This window comes from Triticum urartu, chromosome 6A (assembly GCF_056163025.1).
Source record: "Triticum urartu cultivar PI428250 chromosome 6A, HENAU_Tu73, whole genome shotgun sequence".
NCBI classification, from domain to species: Eukaryota; Viridiplantae; Streptophyta; class Magnoliopsida; order Poales; family Poaceae; genus Triticum; species Triticum urartu.
In genome coordinates this window covers 37,527,831-37,554,020 of record NC_141878.1, presented here as the reverse complement: position 1 = coordinate 37,554,020, position 26,190 = coordinate 37,527,831, and the positions used below count along the sequence as shown (strand labels likewise).

The 26,190-nt window shown below is 43.4% G+C and overlaps 1 protein-coding gene across 1 annotated transcript; it reads right to left on the bottom strand.

Moving 5' to 3' along the window:
• Positions 1-521: 521 nt before the first annotated feature.
• Positions 522-1,594, bottom strand: LOC147963606 (uncharacterized). Its single transcript, XM_087529637.1, has 4 exons — positions 1,205-1,594; positions 1,022-1,117; positions 809-934; positions 522-713 (listed from the first exon to the last, which is right to left on the bottom strand). Exons 1-4 carry the CDS (start codon positions 1,592-1,594, stop codon positions 522-524), a joined length of 804 nt encoding a protein of 267 aa, XP_087385763.1.
• Positions 1,595-26,190: the final 24,596 nt, after the last annotated feature.

The following is a 26,190-nucleotide window of genomic DNA, read 5'->3' as shown; positions in this document are numbered from 1 at the left end:
GTTGAACGCGGAGGTGCCGTGCGTTCGGCACTTGGTCATCGGTGATTTGAATCACGACGAGTACGACTCCATCAACCCCGTTCACTTGAACGCTTCCGCTTAGAGATCTACAAGGGTATGTAGATGCACTCTCCTTCCCCTCGTTGCTGGTCTCTCCATAGATAGATCTTGATGACACGTAGGAAAATTTTGAATTTCTGCTACGTTCCCCAACAATATATGCCGACGGCTTTTCCGTAGGCATAGTTTTTTTTATTTTCTCTGTTTTCTCTTTTTCACTTCATTTGGCAGCATTTCAAAGCAGAATAATATAGAATTATGCAGAAATATGACAGTTTATCATCTAAACATACTCAAGTTAATCATCATCATCTAAAAATACTCAAGTCCATCATCATCATCTAAAGATCATCACCGACGAAAGTTCATGAACATAAAACTAGTGCAAGACATGGAACATAATAAAAGTAGCAACATGAAAGGCATGGCACGACGGCCACATGCACGGAATCATCATGACATCAAACAAGACCACCTCCGCCAAAACCACCACCACCAAGACCACCTCCGCCAAAAGCACCACCACCAAGACCACCTCCGCCAAAAGCACCACCGCTAAGACCATCTCCGCCAAAACTGCCACCGCGACCACCATCACTCTGGAAGATCGGAGTGACTGGGGTCGACGGAGCAGGAGTCGAGCCACCGGTCCCCTACATGTTTGAGAGAAGATTCTAACGGTAAATATGATATGATAGTGTTGAATGAACGAGAACTAGTTTGTCAGTAGTTAGGCAAATGTACTAACCGGACTATCACTGCCTAGTGCCACCCATTCATCGAACGTGGGCACGTGTGGGGGTTCTCCCGCAGGTGGTGGTGGGGGTCCCATTTGTGGTGGATCCGTGCGGTTACTCCAAGACGCCAACATAGCCTGGATGTTAGTTAAACAAGCAAACTAGAAGGTCAGAAGGAATGAAAGTGCAAAAATTTAGCTTGGTTTTAAGAGGGCAAAACTAACCGCCATCATCTGACGGTTGTAATCATCATTTGCCTTCACTCGTTGCAAGTACTCTCGCACCTCGAGATTTCTATGCTCGACAAAGGCCTTATATGCCTACATAATTTAGGTTGTTTCTAAGTGAGCAATGCTGAAAATGAACTGAGAATGCTAGAGAGAAAAAGATAAAGGGGAAGTACTTACAACATGCTGGCGGGCTAAGGGAGTATGTGAACGCCCCGTACTCTCTAACTGGCTCAGGTTGGTAGACCGAAGCCGTGTGTACGAGATCGAAGGAGTTATCAAGCCATCGAAACACGGATACCGGCCATGTGACTTCCCCTGGATGGCCACCACCACCGTGTCGTCGATCTGAGACTGGGCGACCTCAGGAACAGGAACATCCGGATGCAACTTCTGGTAGTGCTGAGTGTAAGACTCCAGGTGCTCCTCGGTCTTGCCGTAGTACTGGCTCTCGCCCTCCTTGGGATGACTCTGCTCGCGGGCCAGCTTCCACGACTCAATGTCTGAGAGCGGCCTCTTCAACTTGTCCTCCTGCAACGTCAAATAGAAGTTAGCCATACATAAGAACATGACGGTAAAGAAGAACAAAAATGCATCATGCATATAGATATACCTTCATGGCCTTGAAGCCCCAGTGGTTCCTGTTTCCTTGGCCGTGTGTCCCGTCTTTTCCACGGTTAGCCCAGGCCTTGATGCTCTTGGCAGCAAACTCTGCATCGTCGCCGAGCCACCTATCCACCAAACTCGCCCATCCGTCATGCCTTCCATAGCACCAACGAGGAACAACCTATGCAAATTTTGGAAGCATGACATGTGAGCACGAAACATATAGTTGACTGCTTGAAACAATGATAAGTTAGTAATAGTTACCATCATGAACTGCTCCCTGTTCAAGGTAAGTCGTTGCCTCTACGCTTGAGTTTTGGTCATCTTTTGTTGTAGGTAGATGTGGTAGTACTGCGAGACGACAACCCAACGCACCTCGTACTACAACTGACGAGCTTTCTTCTTCGCAGCCGCAAGCAAGACTACGTCGGCTCTGGCCTTGTGCTCGTCAAGAACTCTATAGAGTTGCTGCAATCATGCATAAACCAGAAGCAAACAAGGCATGAGTTGAGTGATTCAATGATAAACTATGAACGAAACTGAAGACAAGTGATTCAGAAGAGAACTTACCCAAAATTTGGTGATCACGGCCTTAGCGGCCGTCCCGTACTCCGCGTTGCTGCAAGCCTCATAGTGGGCCCAGCTCGTGGCCAAAACCCGCAGCTGCGGGTCCCTGTCTGGCCGCGGGCAGAATAGGCCAGGCCAAAACTCCTTCAACAGGACAGTGATAAGGCCGTTTGGTTTACGGCCCTTTCCGCGAAGGATCCAGTTTCTGCAAAAGAATCAAAGGATTGCCATGTGTACAATAAGAAAATGTTGTCATGTGTTGAAAATATGATTGAGAGGCACTTACTCTGTCCCCGCAGGTTCAATGAGCCACTTGTGCGCCTCGATAGAAGGTGGTGTAGGTAGTCCGGCATTACCATGCAGCCACCCCTGCGGAGCACCAGGTGGCAAGTCACCCCACAACTCGGGATCAACCTCCCCTCCACCACCCTCCTCGCCCTCCTCCTCACCCTCCTCCTTGACCTCCTCCTCCTCGCCCTCCTCCTCCTCCTCCTCACCATCAGGAACATACTCCTCCTCCTCAGACTCAGAAGGTGCCTCTGTATAGGAGGGCATCGAAGAAGACCCTCCTATTTCGGACACAGCCTGGAGTTTTTTGCTCCGGCTGCCTCTCCCCCCACCGCCTCCTCCTCTAGGGGCTCTCCTGAAGGAAATATGCCCTAGATGTTGGGGAACGTAGTAATTTCAAAAAATTTCCTACGCACACGCAAGATCATGTGATGCAAAGCAACAAGAGGGGGGAGTGTGATCTACATACCTAGTAGATCGACAACGGAAGCGTTTGGTTGATGTAGTCGTACGTCTTCACGATCCGACCGAACAAGCACCGAAACTACGGCACCTCCGAGTTCTAGCACACGTTCAGCTCGATGACGATCCCCGGACTCCGATCCAGCAAAGTGTCGGGGAAGAGTTCCGTCAGCACGATGGCGTGGTGACGATCTTGATGCACTACTGCTGCAGGGCTTCGCCTAAGCACCGCTACAATATTATCGAGGACTATGGTGGCAGGGGGCGCCGCACACGGCTAAGGAATAGATCACGTGGATCAACTTGTGTGTCTCTAGGGTGCCTCTGCCTCAGTATATAAAGGACCAAAAGGGGGGAGGCTGGCCGGCCACATAGGGCGCGCCAGGAGAGTCCTACTCCCTCTGGGAGTAGGATCCCCCCCCCAATCCTAGTTGGAATAGGACTTGTGGAGGGGGGAAAAGATAGAGAGGGGCTGGCCCCCTCTCCTTGTCCAATTCGGACCAAGGGAGGGGAGGGGCGCGCGGCCCATGTAGGGCTGCCTCTTCAATTTTCCACTAAGGCCCATCATGGCCCATTTAGCTCCCGGGGGGTTCCGGTAACCTCCCGGTACTCTGGTAAAATCCCGATTTCACCCGGAACACTTCCGATATCCAAACATAGGCTTCCAATATATCAATCTTTATGTCTCAACCATTTCGAGACTCCTCGTCATGTCCGTGATCACATCCGGGACTCCGAAAAACCTTCGGTACATCAAAATGCATAAACTCATAATAAAACTGTCATCGTAACCTTAAGCGTGCGGACCCTACGGGTTCGAGAACAATGTAGACATGACCGAGACACGTCTCCGGTCAATAACCAATAGCGGGACCTGGATGCCCATATTGGCTCCTACATATTCTACGAAGATCTTTATCGGTCAGACCGCATAACAACATACGTTGTTCCTTTTGTCATTGGTATGTTACTTGCCCGAGATTCGATCGTCGGTATCCAATACCTAGTTCAATCTCGTTACCGGCAAGTCTCTTTACTTGTTCTGTAATACATCATCCCGCAACTAACTCATTAGTTGCAATGCTTGCAAGGCTTAAGTGATGTGCATTACCGAGAGGGCCCAGAGATACCTCTTCGACAATCGGAGTGACAAATCCTAATCTCGAAATACGCCAACCCAACATGTACCTTTGGTGACACCTGTAGAGCTCCTTTATAATCACCCAGTTACGTTGTGACGTTTGGTAGCACACAAAGTGTTCCTCCGGCAAACAGGAGTTGCATAATCTCATAGTCATAGGAACATGTATAAGTCATGAAGAAAGCAATAGCAACATACTAAACGATCGGGTGCTAAGCTAATGGAATGGGTCATGTCAATCACATCATTCACCTAAAGATGTGATCCCGTTAATCAAATAACAACTCTTTTGTTTATGGTTAGGAAACATAACCATCTTCGATTAACGAGCTAGTCAAGTAGAGGCATACTAGTGACACTTTGTTTGTCTATGTATTCACACAAGCATTATGTTTCCGGTTAATACAATTCTAGCATGAATAATAAACATTTATCATGATATAAGGAAATAAATAATAACTTTATTATTGCCTCTAGGGCATATTTCCTTCAGTCTCCCACTTGCACTAGAGTCAATAATCTAGTTCACATCGCCATGTGATTTAACAGCAATAGTTCATATCACCATGTGATTAACACCCATAGTTCACATCGATATGTGATCAACACCCAGAGGGTTTACTAGAGTCAGTAATCTAGTTCACATCGCTATGTGATTAACACCCAAAGAGTACTAAGGTGTGATCATGTTTTGCTTGTGAGATAATTTTAGTCAACGGGTCTGTCACATTCAGATCCGTAAGTATTTTGTGAATTTCTATGTCGACAATGCTCTGCACGGAGCTACTCTAGCTTATTGCTCCCACTTTCAATATGTATCTAGATCGAGACTTAGAGTCATCCAGATCTGTGTCAAAACTTGCATCGACGTAACTTTTTACGACGAACCTTTTTGTCACCTCCATAATTGAGAAATATTTCCTTATTCCACTAAGGATAATTTTGATCGCTGTCTAGTGATCTACTCTTAGATCACTATTGTACTCCCTTACTTAACACAGTGTAGGGTATACAATAGATCTGGTACACAGCATGGCATACTTTATAGAACCTATGACCGAGGCATAGGGAATGACTTTCATTCTCTTTCTATCTTCTGCCGTGGTCGGGCTTTGAGTCTTACTCAACTTCACACCTTGTAACACAGGCAAGAAACTTTTTCTTTGACTGTTCCATTTTGAACTACTTCACCATTTTGAACTACTTCAAAATCTTGTCAAGGTATGTACTCATTGAAAAACTTATCAAGCGTCTTGATCTATCTCTATAGATCTTGATACTCAATATGTAAGCAACTTTACCGAGGTCTTTCTTTGAAAAACTCCTTTCAAACACTCCTTTATGCTTTGCAGAATAATTCCACATTATTTCCGATCAACAATATGTCATACACATATACTTATCAGAAATGATGTAGTGCTCCCACTCACTTTCTTGTAAATACAGGCTTCACCGCAAGTCTGTATAAAACTATATGCTTTGATCAACTTATCAAAGCGTATATTCCAACTCCGAGATTTTTGCACCAGTCCATAGAAGGATTGCTGGAGCTTGCATATTTTGTTAGCACCTTATAGGATTGACAAAACCTTCTGGTTGTATCATATACAACTCTTCTTCAATAAATCTATTAAGGAATGCAGTTTTGTTTATCCATTTGCCAGATTTCATAAAATGCGGTAATTGCTAACATGATTCGGACAGACTTAAGCATAGATACGAGTGAGAAAATCTCATCGTAGTCAACACCTTGAACTTGTCGAAAACCTTTTGCGACAATTCTAGCTTTGTAGATAGTAACACTACTATCAGCGTCCGTCTTCCTCTTGAAGATCCATTTATTTTCTATGGCTTGCCGATCATCGGGCAAATCCATCAAAGTCCATACTTTGTTCTCATACATGAATCATATCTCAGATTTCATGGCCTCAAACCATTTCGCGGAATCTGGGCTCATCATCGCTTCCTCATAGTTCGCAAGTTCGTCATGGTCTAGTAACATGACTTCCAGAACAGGATTACCGTACCACTCTGGTGCGGATCTCACTCTGGTTTACCTACGAGATTTGGTAGTAACTTGATCTGAAGTTACATGATCATCATCATTAGCTTCCTCACTAATTGGTGTAGTAGTCATAGGAACAGATTTCTGTGATGAACTACTTTCCAATAAGGGAGCAGGTACAGTTACCTCATCAAGTTCTACTTTCCTCCCACTCACTTCTTTCGAGAGAAACTCCTTCTCTAGAAAAAACTCCGAATTTAGTAACAAAAGTCTTGCCTTCGGATTTGTGATAGAAGGTGTACCCAACAGTCTTCTTTGGGTATCCTATGAAGACATATTTCTCCGATTTGGGTTCGAGCTTATCATGTTGAAACTTTTTCACATAAGCATCGTAGTCCCAAAATTTAAGAAACGACAACTTTGGTTTCTTGCCAAACCATAGTTCAAATTGTGTCGTCTCAACGGACTTAGATAGTGCCCTATTTAACGTGAATGCGGTTGTCTCTAATGCATAACCACAAAACGATAGTGGTAGATCGGTAAGAGACATCATAGATCGCACCATATCTAATAAAGTACGGTTATGACATTCGGACACACCATTATGCTGTGGTGTCCCAGGTGGCATGAGTTTGTGAAACTATTCCACATTGTTTTAATTGAAGACCAAACTCGTAACTCAAATATTTTACTTCTGCGATCATATCGTAGAAACTTTCATTTTTGTTACGATGATTCTCCACTTCACTCTGAAATTCTTTGAACTTTTCAAATGTTTCAGACCTTTGTTTCATCAAGTAGATATACTCATATCTGCTCAAATCATCTGTGAAGATCAGAAAATAATGATACCTATCGCGAGCCTCAATATTCATCGGACCACATACATCAGTATGTATGATTTCCATCAAATCTGTTGCTCGCTCCATTGTTCCGAAGAACAGAGTTTTAGTCATCTTGCCCATGAGGCATGGTTCGCAAGCATCAATTGATTCATAATCAAGTGATTCCAAAAGCCCATCAGCATGGAGTTTCTTCATGCGCTTTACACCAATATGACCTAAACGGCAGTGCTACAAATAAGTTGCACTATCATTATTAACTTTGCATCTTTTGGTTTCAATATTATGATTATGTGTATCACTATGATCGAGATCCAACGAACTATTTTCATTGGGTGTGTAACCATATAAGGTTTTATTCATGTAAACAGAACAACAATTTATTCTCTTACTTAAATGAATAACCGTATTACAACAAACATGATCAAATCATATTCATGCTTAACGCAAACACCAAATAACACTTATTCAGGTTCAACACTAATCCCGAAAGTATAGGGAGTGTGCGATGATGATCATATCAATCTTGGAACCACTTCCAACGCACATCGTCACTTTACCCTTAACTAGTCTCTGTTTATTCTGCAACTCCCGTTTCTAGTTACTAATCTTAGCAACTGAACTAGTATCAAATACTGAGGGGTTGCTATAAACACTAGTAAAGTACACATCAATAACATGTATATCAAATATACTTATGTTCACTTTGCCATCCTTCTTATCTGCCAATCACTTGGGGTAGTTCCGCTTCCAGTGACCAGTCCCTTTGCAGCAGAAACACTTAGTCTCAGGCTTAGGACCAGACTTGGGCTTCTTCACTTGAGAAGCAACTTGCTTGCTGTTCTTTTTGAAGTTCCCCTTCTTCCCTCTGCCCTTTTCTTGAAACTAGTGGTCTTGTCTACCATCAATACTTGATGTTTTTCTCGATTTCTACCTTCGTCAATTTCCGCATTACGAAGAGCTTGGGAATCGTTTCCGTTATCCCTTGTATATCATAGTTCATCACGAAGTTCTACTAACTTGGTGATGGTGACAAGAGAATTCTGTCAATCACTATCTTATCTGGAAGATTAACTCCCACTTGATTCAAGCGATTGTAGTACTCAGACAATCTAGGCACATGCTCACTAGTTGAGCGATTCTCCTACATCTTTTAGCTATAGAACTTGTTGGAGACTTCATATCTCTCAACTCGGGTATTTTCTTGAAATATCAACTTCAACTCTTGGAACATCTCATATGCACCATGACGTTCAAAACGTCTTTGAAGTCCCGATTCTAAGCCATTAAGCATGGTGCACTAAACTATCAAGTAGTCATCATATTGAGCTAGCCAAACGTTCATAACGTCTGCATCTGCTCCTGCAATAGGTCTGTCACCTAGCGGTGCATCAAGGACATAATTCTTCTGTGCAGCAATGAGGATAAACCTCAGATCACGGATCCAATCCGCATCATTGCTACTAACATCTTTCAACACAATTTTCTCTAGGAACATATCAAAATAAACACAGGGAAGCAACAACGCGAGCTATTGATCTACAACATAATTTGCAAAATACTACCAGGACTAAGTTCATGATAAATTTAAGTTCAATTTAATCATATTACTTAAGAACTCCCACTTAGATAGACATCCCTCTAATCCTCTAAGTGATCACGTGATCCAAATCAACTAAACCATGTCCGATCATCACGTGAGATGGAGTAGTTTCATTGGTGAACATCACTATGTTGATCATATCTACTATATGATTCACGCTCGACCTTTCGGTCTCCATGTTCCGAGGCCATATCTGTATATGCTTGGCTCGTCAAGTATAACCTGAGTATTCCGCGTGTGCAACTGTTTTGCACCCGTTGTATTTGAACGTAGAACCTATCACACCCGATCATCACGTGGTGTCTCAGCACGAAGAACTTTCGCAATGGTGCATACTCAGGGAGAACACTTCTTGATAATTAGTGAGAGATCATCTTATAATGCTACCGTCAATCAAAGCAAGATAAGATGCATAAAAGATAAACATCACATGCAATCAATATAAGTGATATGATATGTCCATCATCATCTTGTGCTTGTGATCTCCATCTTCGAAGCACCGTCATGATCACCATCGTCACCGGCGCGACACCTTGATCTCCATCGTAGCATCGTTGTCGTCTCGCCAATCTTATGCTTCCACGACTATCACTACCGCTTAGTAATAAAGTAAGGCATTACATCACGATTGCATTGCATACAATAAAGCGACAACCATATGGCTCCTGCCAGTTGCCGATAACTCGGTTACAAAACATGATCATCTCATACAATAAAATTCAGCATCATGTCTTGACCATATCACATCACAACATGCCCTGCAAAAACAAGTTAGACGTCCTCTACTTTGTTGTTGCAAGTTTTACGTGGCTGCTACGGGCTTAAGTAAGAACCAATCTCACCTACGCATCAAAACCACAACGATAGTTTGTCAATTTGACTCCATTTTAACCTTCGCAAGGACCGGGCGTAGCCACACTTGGTTCAACTAAAGTTGGAGAAGCTGTCACCCACAAGCCACCTCTGTGCAAAGCACATCGGGAGAACCGGTCTCGCGTAAGCGTACGCGTAATGTTGGTCTGGGCCGCTTCATCCAACAATACCACCGAACCAAAGTATGACATGCTGGTAGGCAGTATGACTTATATCGCCCACAACTCACTTGTGTTCTACTCATGCATATAACATCAACATATAAAACCAGGCTCTGATACCACTGATGGGGAACGTAGTAATTTCAAAAAATTTCCTACGCACACGCAAGATCATGTGATGCATAGCAACGAGAGGGGGGAGTGTGATCTACATATCTAGTAGATCGACAACGGAAGCGTTTGGTTGATGTAGTCGTACGTCTTCACGATCCGACCGAACAAGCACCGAAACTACGACACCTCCGAGTTCTAGCACACGTTCAGCTCGATGACGATCCCCGGACTCCGATCCAGCAAAGTGTCGGGGAAGAGTTCCGTCAGCACGACGGCGTGGTGACGATCTTGATGCACTACTGCTGCAGGGCTTCGCCTAAGCACCGCTACAATATTATCGAGGACTATGGTGGCAGGGGGCGCCGCACACGGCTAAGGAATAGATCACGTGGATCAACTTGTGTGTCTCTAGGGTGCCTCTGCCTCAGTATATAAAGGACCAAAAGGGGGGAGGCTGGCCGGCCACATAGCGCGCGCCAGGAGAGTCCTACTCCCTCTGGGAGTAGGATTCCCCCCAATCCTAGTTGGAATAGGACTTGTGGAGGGGGGAAAAGATAGAGGGGCCGGCCCCCTCTCCTTGTCCAATTCGGACCAAGGGAGGGGAGGGGCGCGCGGCCCATGTAGGGCTGCCTCTTTCAATTTTCCACTAAGGCCCATCATGGCCCATTTAGCTCCCGGGGGGTTCCGGTAACCTCCCGGTACTCCGGTAAAATCCCGATTTCACCCGGAACACTTCCGATATCCAAACATAGGCTTCCAATATATCAATCTTTATGTCTCGACCATTTTGAGACTCCTTGTCATGTCCGTGATCACATCCGGGACTCCGAACAACCTTCGGTACATCAAAATGCATAAACTCATAATAAAACTGTCATCGTAACCTTAAGCGTGCGGACCCTACGGGTTCGAGAACAATGTAGACATGACCGAGACACGTCTCCGGTCAATAACCAATAGCGGGACCTGGATGCCCATATTGGCTCCTACATATTCTACGAAGATCTTTATCGGTCAGACCGCATAACAACATACGTTGTTCCTTTTGTCATTGGTATGTTACTTGCCCGAGATTCGATCGTCGGTATCCAATACCTAGTTCAATCTCGTTACCAGCAAGTCTCTTTACTCGTTCTGTAATACATGATCCCGCAACTAACTCATTAGTTGCAATGCTTGCAAGGCTTAAGTGATGTGCATTACCGAGAGGGCCCAGAGATACCTCTTCGACAATCGGAGTGACAAATCCTAATCTCGAAATACGCCAACCCAACATGTACCTTTGGTGACACCTGTAGAGCTCCTTTATAATCACCCAGTTACGTTGTGACGTTTGGTAGCACACAAAGTGTTCCTCCGGCAAACGGGAGTTGCATAATCTCATAGTCATAGGAACATGTGTAAGTCATGAAGAAAGCAATAGCAACATACTAAACGATCGGGTGCTAAGCTAATGGAATGGGTCATGTCAATCACATCATTCACCTAAAGATGTGATCCCATTAATCAAATAACAACTCTTTTGTTTATGGTTAGGAAACATAACCATCTTCGATTAACGAGCTAGTCAAGTAGAGGCATACTAGTGACACTTTGTTTGTCTATGTATTCACACAAGTATTATGTTTCCGGTTAATAAAATTCTAGCATGAATAATAAACATTTATCATGATATAAGGAAATAAATAATAACTTTATTATTGCCTCTAGGGCATATTTCCTTCACTAGAGGCAATAATAGTGTTATTATTATATTTCCTTATATCATGATGAATGTTTATTATTCATGCTAGAATTGTATTATCCGGAAACATAATACTTGTGTGAATACATAGACAAACTAAAAGTCACTAGTATGCCTCTACTTGACTAGCTCGTTAATCAAAGATGGTTATGTTTCCTAACCATAGACATGTGTTGTTATTTGATTAACGGGATCACATCATTAGGAGAATGATACGATTGACATGACCCATTCCATTAGCTTAGCACCCGATCATTTAGTATGTTGCTATTGCTTTCTTCATGACTTATACATGTTTCTATGACTATGAGATTATGCAACTCCTGTTTGCCGGAGGAACACTTTGTGTGCTACCAAACGTCACAACGTAACTGGGTGATTATAAAGGTGCTCTACAGGTGTCTCCAAAGGTACATGTTGGGTTGGCGTATTTCGAGATTAGGATTTGTCACTCCGATTGTCGGAGAGGTATCTCTGGGTCCTCTCGTTAATGCACATCACATAAGCCTTTCAAGCATTACAACTAATGAGTTAGTTGCGAGATGATGTATTATGAAACGAGTAAAGAGACTTGCCAGTAACGATATTGAACTAGGTATTGAGATATCGACGATAATCTCGGGCAAGTAACATACCGATGACAAAGGGAACAACGTATGTTGTTATGCGGTCTGACCGATAAAGATCTTCGTAGAATATGTAGGAGCCAATATGAGCATCCAGGTTCCGCTATTGGTTATTGACCGGAGAGACATGTCTTGGTCATGTCTACATTGTTCTCGAACCCGTAGGGTCCACACGCTTAAGGTTTCGATGACAGTTATATTATGAGTTTATGAGTTTTGATGTACCGAAGTTAGTTCGGAGTCCCGGATGTGATCAGGACATAACAAGGAGTCTCGAAATGGTCGAGATATAAAGATTGATATATTGGACGACTGTATTCGGACACCGGAAGTGTTCCGGATGATTTCGGAGAAAACCGGAGTACCGGAGGGTTACCGGAACCTCCCCGGGAGAAGTAATGGGCCATATGGGCCTTAGTGGAGAGAGAGAAGGGCAGCCAGGGTGGGCCGCACGCCTCCTCCCCCTGGTCCGAATTGGACTAGGAGAGGGGGGCAGCGCCCCCTTTCCTTCTCCCTCCCCACTTCCTTCCCCCTCCTAGTAGGAGTCCTACTCCTAGTAGGAGTCTACTCCTACTAGGAGGAGGACTCCTCCTTGGCACGCCATAGGGCCGGCCGGCCTCCTCCCCTTGCTCCTTTATATACGGGGGCAGGGGGCACCCCTAGACACACAAGTTGATCCACGTGATCGTTTTCTTAGCCGTGTGCGGTGCCCCCTTCCACCATAATCCTCGATAATATTGTAGCGGTGCTTAGGCGAAGCCCTGCGATGGTAGAACATCAAGATCGTCACCACGCCGTCATGCTGACGGAACTCTTCCCCGACACTTTGCTGGATCGGAGTCCGGGGATCGTCATCGGGCTGAACGTGTGCTAAAACTCGGAGGTGCCGTAGTTTCGGTGCTTGATCGGTCGGGCCGTGAAGACGTACGACTACATCAACCGCGTTGTGCTAACGCTTCCGCTGTCGGTCTACAAGGGTACGTAGATCACACTCTCCCCTCTCGTTGCTATGCATCACCATGATCTTGCGTGTGCGTAGGAATTTTTTTGAAATTACTACGTTCCCCTACAGTGGCATCCGAGCCTAGGTTTTATGTGTTGATGTTATATGCACGAGTAGAACACAAGTGAGTTGTGGGCGATATAAGTCATACTGCTTACCAGCATGTCATACTTTGGTTCGACGGTATTGTTGGACGAAGCGGCCCGGACCGACATTACGCGTACGCTTACGCGAGTCCGGTTCTCCCGATGTGCTTTGCACAAAGGTGGCTAGCGGGTGTCAGTTTCTCCAACTTTAGTTGAACCGAGTGTGGCTATGCCCGGTCCTTGCGAAGGTTAAAACAGCACCAACTTGACAAACTATCGTTGTGGTTTTGATGCGTAGGTAAGATTAGTTCTTGCTTAAGCCCATAGCAGCCACGTAAAACTTGCAACAACAAAGTAGAGGACGTCTAACTTGTTTTTGCAGGGCATGTTGTGATGTGATATGGTCAAGACATGATGCTAAATTTTATTGTATGAGATGATCATGTTTTGTAACCAAGTTATTGGCAACTGGCAGGAGCCATATGGTTGTCACTTTATTGTATGCAATGCAATTGCGCTGTAATGCTTTACTTTATCACTAAGCGTTAGCGATAGTCATGGAAGCATAAGATTGGCGAGACGACAATGATGCTACGATGGTGATCAAGGTGTCGCGCCGGTGACGATGGTGATCATGACGATGCTTTGGAGATGGAGATCACAAGCACAAGATGATGATGACCATATCATATCACTTATATTGATTGCATGTGATATTTATCTTTTATGCATCTTATCTTGCTTTGATTGACGGTAGCATTATAAGATGATCTCTCACTAAATTTCAAGATAAAAGTGTTCTCCCTGAGTATGCACCGTTGCCAAAGTTCGTCGTGCCCAGACACCACGTGATGATCGGGTGTGATAAGATCTACGTCCATCTACAACGGGTGCAAGCCAGTTTTGCACACGCAGAATACTCAGGTTAAACTAGACGAGCCTAGCATATGCAGATATGGCCTCGGAACATTGAGACCGAAAGGTCGAGCGTGAATCATATAGTAAATATGATCAACATAGCGATGTTCACCATTGAAAACTACTCCATTTCACGTGATGATCGGTTATGGTTTAGTTGATTTGGATCACGTAATCACTTAGAAGATTAGAGGGATGTCTTTCTAAGTGGGAGTTCTTAAGTAATATGATTAATTGAACTTAAATTTATCATGAACTTAGTACCTAATAGTATCTTGCTTGTTTATGTTTGATTGTAGATAGATGGCCCGTGCTGTTGTTCCATTGAATTTTAATGCGTTCCTTGAGAAAGCAAAGTTGAAAGATGATGGTAGCAATTACACGGACTGGGTCCGTAACTTGAGGATTATCCTCATTGCTGCACAGAAGAATTACGTCCTGGAAGCACCGCTGGGTGCCAGGCCTGCTGCTGGAGCAACACCAGATGTTATGAACGTCTGGCAGAGCAAAGCTGATGACTACTCGATAGTTCAGTGTGCCATGCTTTACGACTTAGAATTGGGACTTCAACGACGTTTTGAACATCATGGAGCATATGAGATGTTCCAGGAGTTGAAGTTAATATTTCAAGCAAATGCCCGGATTGAGAGATATGAAGTCTCCAATAAATTCTATAGCTGCAAGATGGAGGAGAACAGTTCTGTCAGTGAGCATATACTCAAAATGTCTGTGTATAATAATCACTTGATTCAATTGGGAGTTAATATTCCAGATGATTGCGTCATTGACAGAATTCTCCAATCACTGCCACCTAGCTACAAGAGCTTCGTGATGAACTATAATATGCAAGGGATGAATAAGACTATTCCCGAGGTCTTCGCAATGCTAAAAGCTGCAGAGGTAGAAATCAAAAAGGAGCATCAAGTGTTGATGGTCAACAAGACCACTGGTTTCAAGAAGAAGGGCAAAGGGAAGAAGAAGGGGAACTTCAAAAAGAACAGCAAGCAAGTTGCTGCTCAAGAGAAGAAACCCGAATCTGGACCTAAGCCTGAAACTGAGTGCTTCTACTGCAAGCAGACTGGTCACTGGAAGCGGAACTGCCCGAAGTATTTGGCGGATAAGAAGGATGGCAAGGTGAACAAAGGTATATGTGATATACATGTTATTGATGTGTACCTTACTAGAGCTCGCAGTAGCACCTGAGTATTTGATACTGGTTCTGTTGCTAATATTTGCAACTCGAAACAGGGACTACGGATTAAGCGAACACTGGCGAAGGACGAGGTGACGATGCACGTGGGAAATGGTTCCAAAGTCGATGTGATCGCGGTCGGCACGCTACCTCTACATCTACCATCGGGATTAGTATTAGACCTAAATAATTGTTATTTGGTGCCAGCGTTGAGCATGAACATTATATCGGGATCTTGTTTGATGCGAGACGGTTATTCATTTAAATCAGAGAATAATGGTTGTTCTATTTATATGAGTAATATCTTTTATGGTCATGCACCCTTAAAGAGTGGTCTATTTTTGATGAATCTCGATAGTAGTGATACACATATTCATAATGTTGAAGCCAAAAGATGCAGAGTTGATAATGATAGTGCAACTTATTTGTGGCACTGCCGTTTAGGTCATATCGGTGTAAAACGCATGAAGAAACTCCATACTGATGGACTTTTGGAACCACTTGATTATGAATCACTTGGTACTTGCGAACCGTGCCTCATGGGCAAGATGACTAAAACACCGTTCTCTGGTACTATGGAGAGAGCAACAGATTTGTTGGAAATCATACATACAGATGTATGTGGTCCAATGAATGTTGAAGCTTGTGGTGGATATCGTTATTTTCTCACCTTCACAGATGATTTAAGCAGATATGGGTATATCTACTTAATGAAACATAAGTCTGAAACATTTGAAAAGTTCAAAGAATTTCAGAGTGAAGTTGAAAATCATCGTAACAAGAAAATAAAGTTTCTATGATCTGATCGTGGAGGAGAATATTTGAGTTACGAGTTTGGTCTACATTTGAAACAATGCGGAATAGTTTCGCAACTCACACCACCCGGAACACCACAGCATAATGGTGTGTCCGAACGTCGTAATCGTAGTTTACTTGATATGGTGCGATCTATGATGTCTCTTACAGATTTACTGCTATCGTTTTGGGGTTATGCTCTAGAGACAGCCGCATTCACGTTAAATAGGGCACCATCAAAATCCGTTGAGACGACGCCTTATGAATTGTGGTTTGGCAAGAAACCAAAGTTGTCGTTTCTAAAAGTTTGGGGCTGCGATGCTTATGTGAAGAAACTTCAACCTGATAAGCTCGAACCCAAATCGGAGAATTGTGTCTTCATAGGATACCCAAAAGAGACTGTTGGGTACACCTTCTATCACAGATCCGAAGGCAAGACATTTGTCGCTAAGAATGGATCCTTTCTAGAGAAGGAGTTTCTCTCGAAAGAAGTGAGTGGGAGGAAAGTAGAACTTCATGAGGTAACTGTACCTGCTCCCTTATTGGAAAGTAGTACATCGCAGAAACAGGTTTCTGTGACACCTACACCAATTAGTGAGGAAGCTAATGATAATGATCATGAAACTTCAGAACAAGTTACTACTGAACCTCGTAGATCAACCAGAGTAAGATCCGCACCAGAGTGGTACGGTAATCCTGTTCTGGAAGTCATGCTACTAGATCATGATGAACCTGCGAACTATGACGAAGCGATGGTGAGCCCAGATTCCGCAAAATGGCTCGTAGCCATGAAATCTGCGATGGGATCCATGTATGAAAACAAAGTATGGACTTTGGTTGACTTGACCAATGATCGGCAAGCAATCACTAGTAGAAAACGGGCCATTAGTACCGGTTTGTAAGGGCCTTTAGTGCCGGTTATGGAACCGGCACTAACGTTTCGGCACTAAAGGCCCCCCCCCTTTAGTACCGGTTCAGCACGAACCGGTGCTAAAGGGGAACCACGTGGCACGAGCCAGCTCCGGGGGCCGGGAGCCCTTTAGTACCGGTTGGTAACACCAACCGGTACTAAATGGTTGTGGGTTTTTGTTTTATTTTGTATTTTTCAATTAAATTTGTGTTATCAATTTAATTTAGGATTGTTTTACATTATAATGAGTTGTAGTCGTCATCATCATCATCATCATCGCATATTAATAAATAAATAAACTCTAGCTTGCTAAAAATCATCGTAGTCATCTAATTACCACTATTTAATCATCATAGTCATTACCGCGCTAGCTATCTAATCATCATCAACGCTGGCTAGCTTAAAGAGGAAACATTCACTTTGTAACAGAAGCAAAGATATCATCAAGTTCAACATAATCGTCACCAAGATCGAAGTTCAGGACACGGACATGAGACAAGTACTAATTAAGAGCATGAACTAGTAGCTACTGATCCCGCTGCTCCCTCTCAGGTAGAATAGCATAGAACATGTATAGCTCTCCTGATTCATCATACTAGAGCATGCAGATGAATCTGTCTCCTAATCTTGGGTTGCGCTTCACCTTACTGCCCCCTAGTACTTCTCTGCGATCGTTAACAATTTTGCTCCAATCTTTCACTATTAAGCATTCTTCGCTTTCAGAAATCCTGAATGCACTCATGTGCAATGTAGGAAATCTTGGTCGTAAGCTAACCATTGACATGCGACCTTTTGTCTCGATCCACTGAGGCACAACTGTCATCGGAAGTCCCTGTTGAGCAACATCGTATAGTAATTAATATACTAAGCAATGAAAGTTTAGCTTCAAAAATAATGTATGCAAAAGATGCACTAATTAAGGACAAATATTTAAAATCTTACCATCTTTTGATTATTGATGTGACCGTAGTTCAATACGATCACCATTGGTCGCACGTTTTGAGTACTAACATTTCTAAGTTTAGGAAAAAAATTTGTCTTGACAGTATTAAGATCCTCAAGCCATGAAACATAATGACTTATCTCCTCGCAGTTTAGTTGAGCCCCGGGGCAGTAGTAGGTCCTGTCTACCAAGCGCCGGACATGTTTGCTTGAACCGAAATAAGCTGACAATACAAATTAGTTGTCAACTATTTTTGAATAAACTGTATGAAAGACATAAACATATGCATGCATGGTTGAGAAAAACTCACCAAATGGTAGAACTGGAGGCGTTTGCACATCGACCCAGATGTCTATATTACCTTCAATATCATCTTCCGGACGAATATCAAAGGTGATAACCATATCAGGCTCAAATGCATAAGCCTTGCATAGTGCTTGCCAAGTTTTGCATTCAAAATGGGTGTATGTGTCTCCATTATATAATTTGACATTGAAAGTATACCCATGCTCCGTCTTCAGATAAACTCTCTTTACCTCCATATCATCTATAGCACTAAAACCTATCTTATCCAAGACAAAAATTCTTGCATGGCAGGGGATGCGCTAGTAGAATAGTGAAAATTTAAAATTATAAGTTGAAGCAAATGAAGCATAAGTTTTGTATTCAAATAATAATTGACAAAGTGACTTACTGTATCAACTTCGAATGTCTCATCCAGCTTGATGCTGAAGCGCCTACCATCAACAAGGAAATTTTGGTCGCACAGGCCGCACTGGTCTTCACAGTGTTCGCACAAAATAAAATCTTTTTCGTCGTCAGATGACATTTCCTATGTTCATATAGGTGAAACATTAAACACCTATATCTAGCCAAATATATATTCATCTAACATTTGACATTAATATATCTAACTATATATTCAATTGACATTACTATATATTTAACTTTTCTATCTAATTCATCTAACATTGGACATTAATCTAACATTTATATAAACCCAAAATATATAAAAAATTAAATAAACAGAAAAACTCATTAACAAATAATATTTTAATTAGATCATCAAATCTCATATACCTAAATTTTCTTACTAAAATAAACTAGTTATATTAATTATTCAACTAGTTCTAATCTCATATACCTAAATTTTCTTACTAAAAATAAACTAGTTATATTAATTATTCCACTAGTTCTAATCTCATATACCTAAATTTTCTTACTAAAAAATAAACTAGTTATATTAATTATTCAACTAGTTCTAATCTCTAGTTCGACAATTTTTCTATCTAGCTAGCTAATTCATCTAACATTCGACATTAATTTAACATTCGATCATCTAATTAACTTTTCTAAAAAACAGAAAATAAGTAAAAAAATGTGTGTGTGTGTATGTGTCTGTGTATGCATGTATGTGTATATATACGTATATGTGTGTACGTATGTGTGTATGTGTGTGTGTATGCGTGTGTGTGGCATACATGTGTGTGTGTGTGCGGCCCCGTACGCCGCCGCCCCGTACGTACGAGCGGGGGCGCCGTCGTACGGGGCGGGGGTGCCGGTGTGTGTGTGTATGTGTGTGTATGTATGTGTGTGTATGTGTGTGCGGGAGCGAGAGAGAGACGTACGGCGGCGGCGATGGCGACGGACGGCGGCGGCGTTCGGGGCGGCAGTGCGAGACGACGACGACGACGGGCGGCGGCGGGGACAGCGACGATGACGACGGACGACCGGCGGCGACGACGGGATCGAGTGGCGCGCGCGGCGGAGGTTGGAGACGAAGTGGGGATGAAACTGAAATTTTCGTAAGAGCTATATATATAGGATGGGCCTTTAGTACCGGTTGGTGGCTCCAACCGGTACTAAAGGCCTATTTTCGCCAGGCCAAGCGGCGGGAAACGAAGGCTTTTAGTACCGGTTGGAGCCACCAACCGGTACTAAAGGGGGGGCCTTTAGTACCGGTTGGAGCCACCAACCGGTACTAAAGGCCTTGCGCTGCCACCCCAAAGTTTAGTCCCACCTCGCCCGGCGAAGGGCAGCCGCACTGGTTTATAAACCCAACCGCGGCTACCTCTTCGAACTCCTCTATATAGCAGGCTTCTGGGCCTAATTAATTAGGGCGCGCTGCCCTGTGAGTCTGCTGGCCCTCCTGGGCCTGCATTTGCACACCCTAGGTCTGGTAGACCCACAGGGCAGTGTGCCAACAAATTTGTTATATAGTTTTTTCTTTTCTGCATTACTTATTTTCTTTTATTTATTTTTGAGTAGTTTTTATATAGTTTTTTCTTTTCTGCATTATTTATTTTCTTCTATTTATTTTTGAGTAATTTTTTTGTATAGTTTTTTTTATTTTCTGCATTATTTATTTTTGTATAGTCCGAAACCCTGATACTCGGAAAGAGTTTGTCCAATTTGTACACGAAGTGCGTCCAGTTTTTGCCGTGACCCTCTCTACTCTTTCGCGCATGCTATGCGGGTGATATGATGATACCATGCTAAGTTTCAACATTTTCAGGATTCATTTTGTAGTGATTTTCAATTTCACGGTCATTTAGCTCTCTAAACAATTAGGTAAATGACCGAAAAACAACAAATGATGTCAGAACATGTTGGAAATTGATGACGTCGCTTTAAATGCTGCATACTGAACACAAAAGAAGTCCGGAGTTTAAATAAGTTATTAAAAATAAAAAAGAGGTGCAATGCTGGTTAATTTGCTTCAAGCCATTCGAAATAGTGTAGACTGCACTGCACATAGCTCAGTGTAATCTATGCTATTCAGCAAGGCTTGAAGCTAATCAACATGTAGGTGAGCATTGCAACTCTTCGTCATTGTCTGTGCACTCACGGCTTATAAACCGCTCATACTGCCTCTCTCTTGACGAAGATCACAAGATAGTTTGGTTAAATTGCATTACTTGTAAGTCCAGTTAACATGGATGCTTATGATGCAAGAGCAACAGCAAAAGTGAAAATTTGGGCTAGCTATGCAGGGAAGGCGAGAGGTGGGCTAGCTATATATAGGGTCGTCTGGCTCACGAAGTGATTGTGGTAGTTTCGATCCAACGACTCACATGAGCTAGGAAGAAACACACCCTTGATCCAACGACTCGCAAGAGCTAGAAAGAAACACACGATCCATGTGATTCTTCCTGATTGGTGGGATGCACATTAGTACCCACTCCAGACTCCGAAACCCTGATACTCGGAAAGAGTTTGTCCAGTTTGTACACGAAGTGCGTCCAGTTTTTGCCGTGACCCTCTCTACTCTTTCGCGCATGCTATGCGGGTGATATGATGATACCATGCCAAGTTTCAACATTTTCAGGATTCATTTTGTAGTGATTTTCAATTTCACGGTCATTTAGCTCTCTAAACAATTAGGTAAATGACCGAAAAACAACAAATGATGTCAGAACATGTTGGAAATTGATGACGCCGCTTTAAATGCTGCATACTGAACACAAAAGAAGTCCGGAGTTTAAATAAGTTATTAAAAATAAAAAAGAGGTGCAATGCTGGTTAATTTGCTTCAAGCCATTCGGAATAGTGTAGACTGCACTGCACATAGCTCAGTGCAATCTATGCTATTCAGCAAGGCTTGAAGCTAATCAACATGTAGGTGGGCATTGCAACTCTTCGTCATTGTCTGTGCACTCACGGCTTATAAACCGCTCATACTGCCTCTCTCTTGGCGAAGATCACAAGATAGTTTGGTTAAATTGCATTACTTGTAAGTCCAGTTAACATGGATGCTTATGATGCAAGAGCAACAGCAAAAGTGAAAATTTGGGCTAGCTATGCAGGGAAGGCGAGAGGTGGGCTAGCTATATATAGGGTCGTCTGGCTCACGAAGTGATTGTGGTAGTTTCGATCCAACGACTCACATGAGCTAGGAAGAAACACACCCTTGATCCAACGACTCGCAAGAGCTAGAAAGAAACACACGATCCGTGTGATTCTTCCTGATTGGTGGGATGCACATTAGTACCCACTCCGGACTCCGAAACCCTGATACTCGGAAAGAGTTTGTCCAGTTTGTACACGAAGTGCGTCCAGTTTTTTCCGTGACCCTCTCTACTCTTTCGCGCATGCTATGCGGGTGATATGATGATACCATGCCAAGTTTCAACATTTTCAGGATTCATTTTGTAGTGATTTTCAATTTCACGGTCATTTAGCTCTCTAAACAATTAGGTAAATGACCGAAAAACAACAAATGATGTCAGAACATGTTGGAAATTGATGACGCCGCTTTAAATGCTGCATACTGAACACAAAAGAAGTCCGGAGTTTAAATAAGTTATTAAAAATAAAAAAGAGGTGCAATGCTGGTTAATTTGCTTCAAGCCATTCGGAATAGTGTAGACTGCACTGCACATAGCTCAGTGCAATCTATGCTATTCAGCAAGGCTTGAAGCTAATCAACATGTAGGTGAGCATTGCAACTCTTCGTCATTGTCTGTGCACTCACGGCTTATAAACCGCTCATACTGCCTCTCTCTTGGCGAAGTGGGACTAAAAACAGCTTGCCATAACCTCATTAGTACCGGTTCGTGGTAAGAACCGGCACTAAATGGTGATGGTGGGGCCATAGCCTGACCGCAGGCTGATGCAGCCTCTTTAGTACCGGTTCGTGGCATGAACCGGTACTAAAGGTTCGCCACGAACCGGTACTATTGATCGCCGCCACGAACCGGCACTAATGTACACATTAGTGCCGGCTCTAACTCAAACCGGCACTAATGTGCTTCACGTTTGACCCTTTTTCTACTAGTGAATTGAGAATAAATGGATCTTCAAGAAGAAGACTGACGCCGACGGTAATGTTACTGTCTACAAAGCTCGACTTGTCGCAAAAGGTTTTCGACAAGTTCAAGGGATTGACTACGATGAGACCTTCTCACCCGTAGCGATGCTTAAGTCTGTCCGAATCATGTTAGCAATTGCCGCATTTTATGATTATGAAATTTGGCAGATGGATGTCAAAACTGCATTCCTGAATGGATTTCTGGAAGAAGATTTGTATATGATGCACCCGGAAGGTTTTGTCGATCCAAAGGGAGCTAACAAAGTGTGCAAGCTCCAGCGATCCATTTATGGACTGGTGCAAGCATCTCGGAGTTGGAATAAACGCTTTGATAGTGTGATCAAAGCATTTGGTTTTGTACAGACTTTTGGAGAAGTCTGTATTTACAAGAAAGTGAGTGGGAGCTCTGTAGCATTTCTGATATTATATGTAAATGGCATATTACTAATCGGAAATGATATAGAATTTCTGGATAGCATAAAGGGATACCTGAATAAGAGTTTTTCAATGAAAGACCTCGGTGAAGCTGCTTACATATTAGGCATTAAGATCTATAGAGATAGATCAAGATGCTTAATTGGACTTTCACAAAGCACATACCTTGACAAAGTTATGAAAAAGTTCAAAATGGATCAAGCAAAGAAAGGATTCTTGCCTGTGTTACAAGGTGTGAAATTGAGTAAGACTCAATGCCCGACCAATGTAGAAGATAGAGAGAAAATGAAAGATGTTCCCTATGCTTCAGCCATAGGCTCTATCACGTATGCAATGCTGTGTACCAGACCTGATGTGTGTCTTGCTATAAGTCTAGCAGGGAGGTACCAAAGTAATCCAGGAGTGGATCACTGGACAGCGGTCAAGAACATCCTGAAATACCTGAAAAGGACTAAGGATATGTTTCTCATATATGGAGGTGAAAAAGAGCTCATCGTAAATGGTTACGTTGATGCAATCTTTGACACTGATCCGGACGATTCTAAATCGCAAACTGGATACGTGTTTACATTAAACGGTGGAGCTATCAGTTGGTGCAGTTCTAAACAAAGCGTTGTGGCGGGATCTACATGTGAAGCGGAGTACATAGCTGCTTCGGAAGTAGCAAACGAAGGAGTCTGGATGAAGGAGTTCATATCCGATCTAGGTGTCATACCTAGTGCATCGGGTCCAATGAAAATCTTTTGTGACAATACTGGTGCAATTGCCTTGGAAAAGGAATTCAGATTTCACAAGAGAACCAAGCACATCAAGAGATACTTCAATTCCATCCGGGATCTAGTCCAGGTGGGAGACATAGAGATTTGCAAGATACATACGGTTCTGAATGTTGCAGACCCATTGACTAAGCCTCTTCCACGAGCAAAACATGATCAGCACCAAAACTCCATGGGTGTTAAAATCATTACTGTGTAATCTAGATTATTGACTCTAGTGCAAGTGGGAGATTGAAGGAAATATGCCCTAGAGGCAATAATAGTGTTATTATTATATTTCCTTATATCATGATAAATGTTTATTATTCATGCTAGAATTGTATTATCCAGAAACATAATACTTGTGTGAATACATAGACAAACTAAAAGTCACTAGTATGCCTCTACTTGACTAGCTCGTTAATCAAAGATGGTTATGTTTCCTAACCATAGACATGTGTTGTTATTTGATTAACGGGATCACATCATTAGGAGAATGATATGATTGACATGACCCATTCCATTAGCTTAGCACCCGATCGTTTAGTATGTTGCTATTGCTTTCTTCATGACTTATACATGTTCCTATGACTATGAGATTATGCAACTCCCGTTTGCCAGAGGAACACTTTGTGTGCTACCAAACGTCACAACGTAACTGGGTGATTATAAAGGTGCTCTATAGGTGTCTCCAAAGGTACATGTTGGGTTGGCGTATTTCGAGATTAGGATTTGTCACTCCGATTGTCGGAGAGTTATCTCTGGGCCCTCTCGGTAATGCACATCACATAAGCCTTGCAAGCATTGCAACTAATGAGTTAGTTGCGAGATGATGTATTACGAAACGAGTAAAGAGACTTGCCGGTAATGAGATTGAACTAGGTATTGAGATACCGACGATCGAATCTCGGGCAAGTAACATACCGATGACAAAGGGAACAACGTATGTTGTTATGCGGTCTGACCGATAAGGATCTTCGTAGAATATGTAGGAGCCAATATGAGCATCCAGGTTCCGCTATTGGTTATTGACCGGAGAGACATGTCTCGGTCATGTCTACATTGTTCTCGAACCCGTAGGGTCCGCACGCTTAAGGTTTCGATGACAGTTATATTATGAGTTTATGAGTTTTGATGTACCGAAGTTAGTTCGGAGTCCCGGATGTGATCACGGACATAACGAGGAGTCTCGAAATGGTCGAGACATAAAGATTGATATATTGGACGACTATATTCGGACACCGGAAGTGTTCCGGGTGATTTCGGAGAAAACCGGAGTACCGGAGGGTTACCGGAACCCCCTGGGAGAAGTAATGGGCCATATGGGCCTTAGTGGAGAGAGAGAAGGGCAGCCAGGGTGGGCTGCGCGCCTCCTCCCCCCTGGTCCGAATTGGACTAGGAGAGGGGGGGCGGCGCCCCCCTTTCCTTCTCCCTCCCCACTTCCTTCCCCCTCCTAGTAGGAGTCCTACTCCTACTAGGAGGAGGACTCCTCCTTGGCGCGCCATAGGGCCGGCCGGCCTCCTCTCCTTGCTCCTTTATATACGGGGGCAGGGGGCACCCCTAGACACACAAGTTGATCCACGTGATCGTTTTCTTAGCCGTGTGCGGTGCCCCCTTCCACCATAATCCTCGATAATATTGTAGCGGTGCTTAGGCGAAGCCCTACGACGGTAGAACATCAAGATCGTCACCACACCGTCGTGCTGAGGGAACTCTTCCCCGACACTTTGCTGGATCGGAGTCCGGGGATCGTCATCGAGCTGAACGTGTGCTAAAACTCAGAGGTGCCGTAGTTTCGGTGCTTGATCGGTCGGGCCGTGAAGACATACGACTACATCAACCGCGTTGTGCTAACGCTTCCGCTGTCGGTCTACAAGGGTACGTAGATCACACTCTCCCCTCTCGTTGCTATGCATCACCATGATCTTGCGTGTGCGTAGGATTTTTTTTGAAATTACTACGTTCCCCTACATCTCCCCCCACCACCTCCTCCTCTAGGGTCTCCTCCCCCGACCCCTCCACCTCCCTGTGAGGTGTCATCCTCGCGTAGTCGGGAGGGAACCTTGTGGGCTCGTCCACTCCGAGTAAGTCCTTTGAATTTACTGAGGAAACTGGCGCCGCTGGACTTGCCCATGATTAGCAAACCTGCATTGAGAAGAGAATAAACAATTAGTAAGGATATCAAATAAACAAGCATACAGGAAAAACATTAATAATAGAAGAGCACATTAAGCATACTATTGTAATGATCATTAAAAGAACTTACATTTTCTAGAACCCATATGAA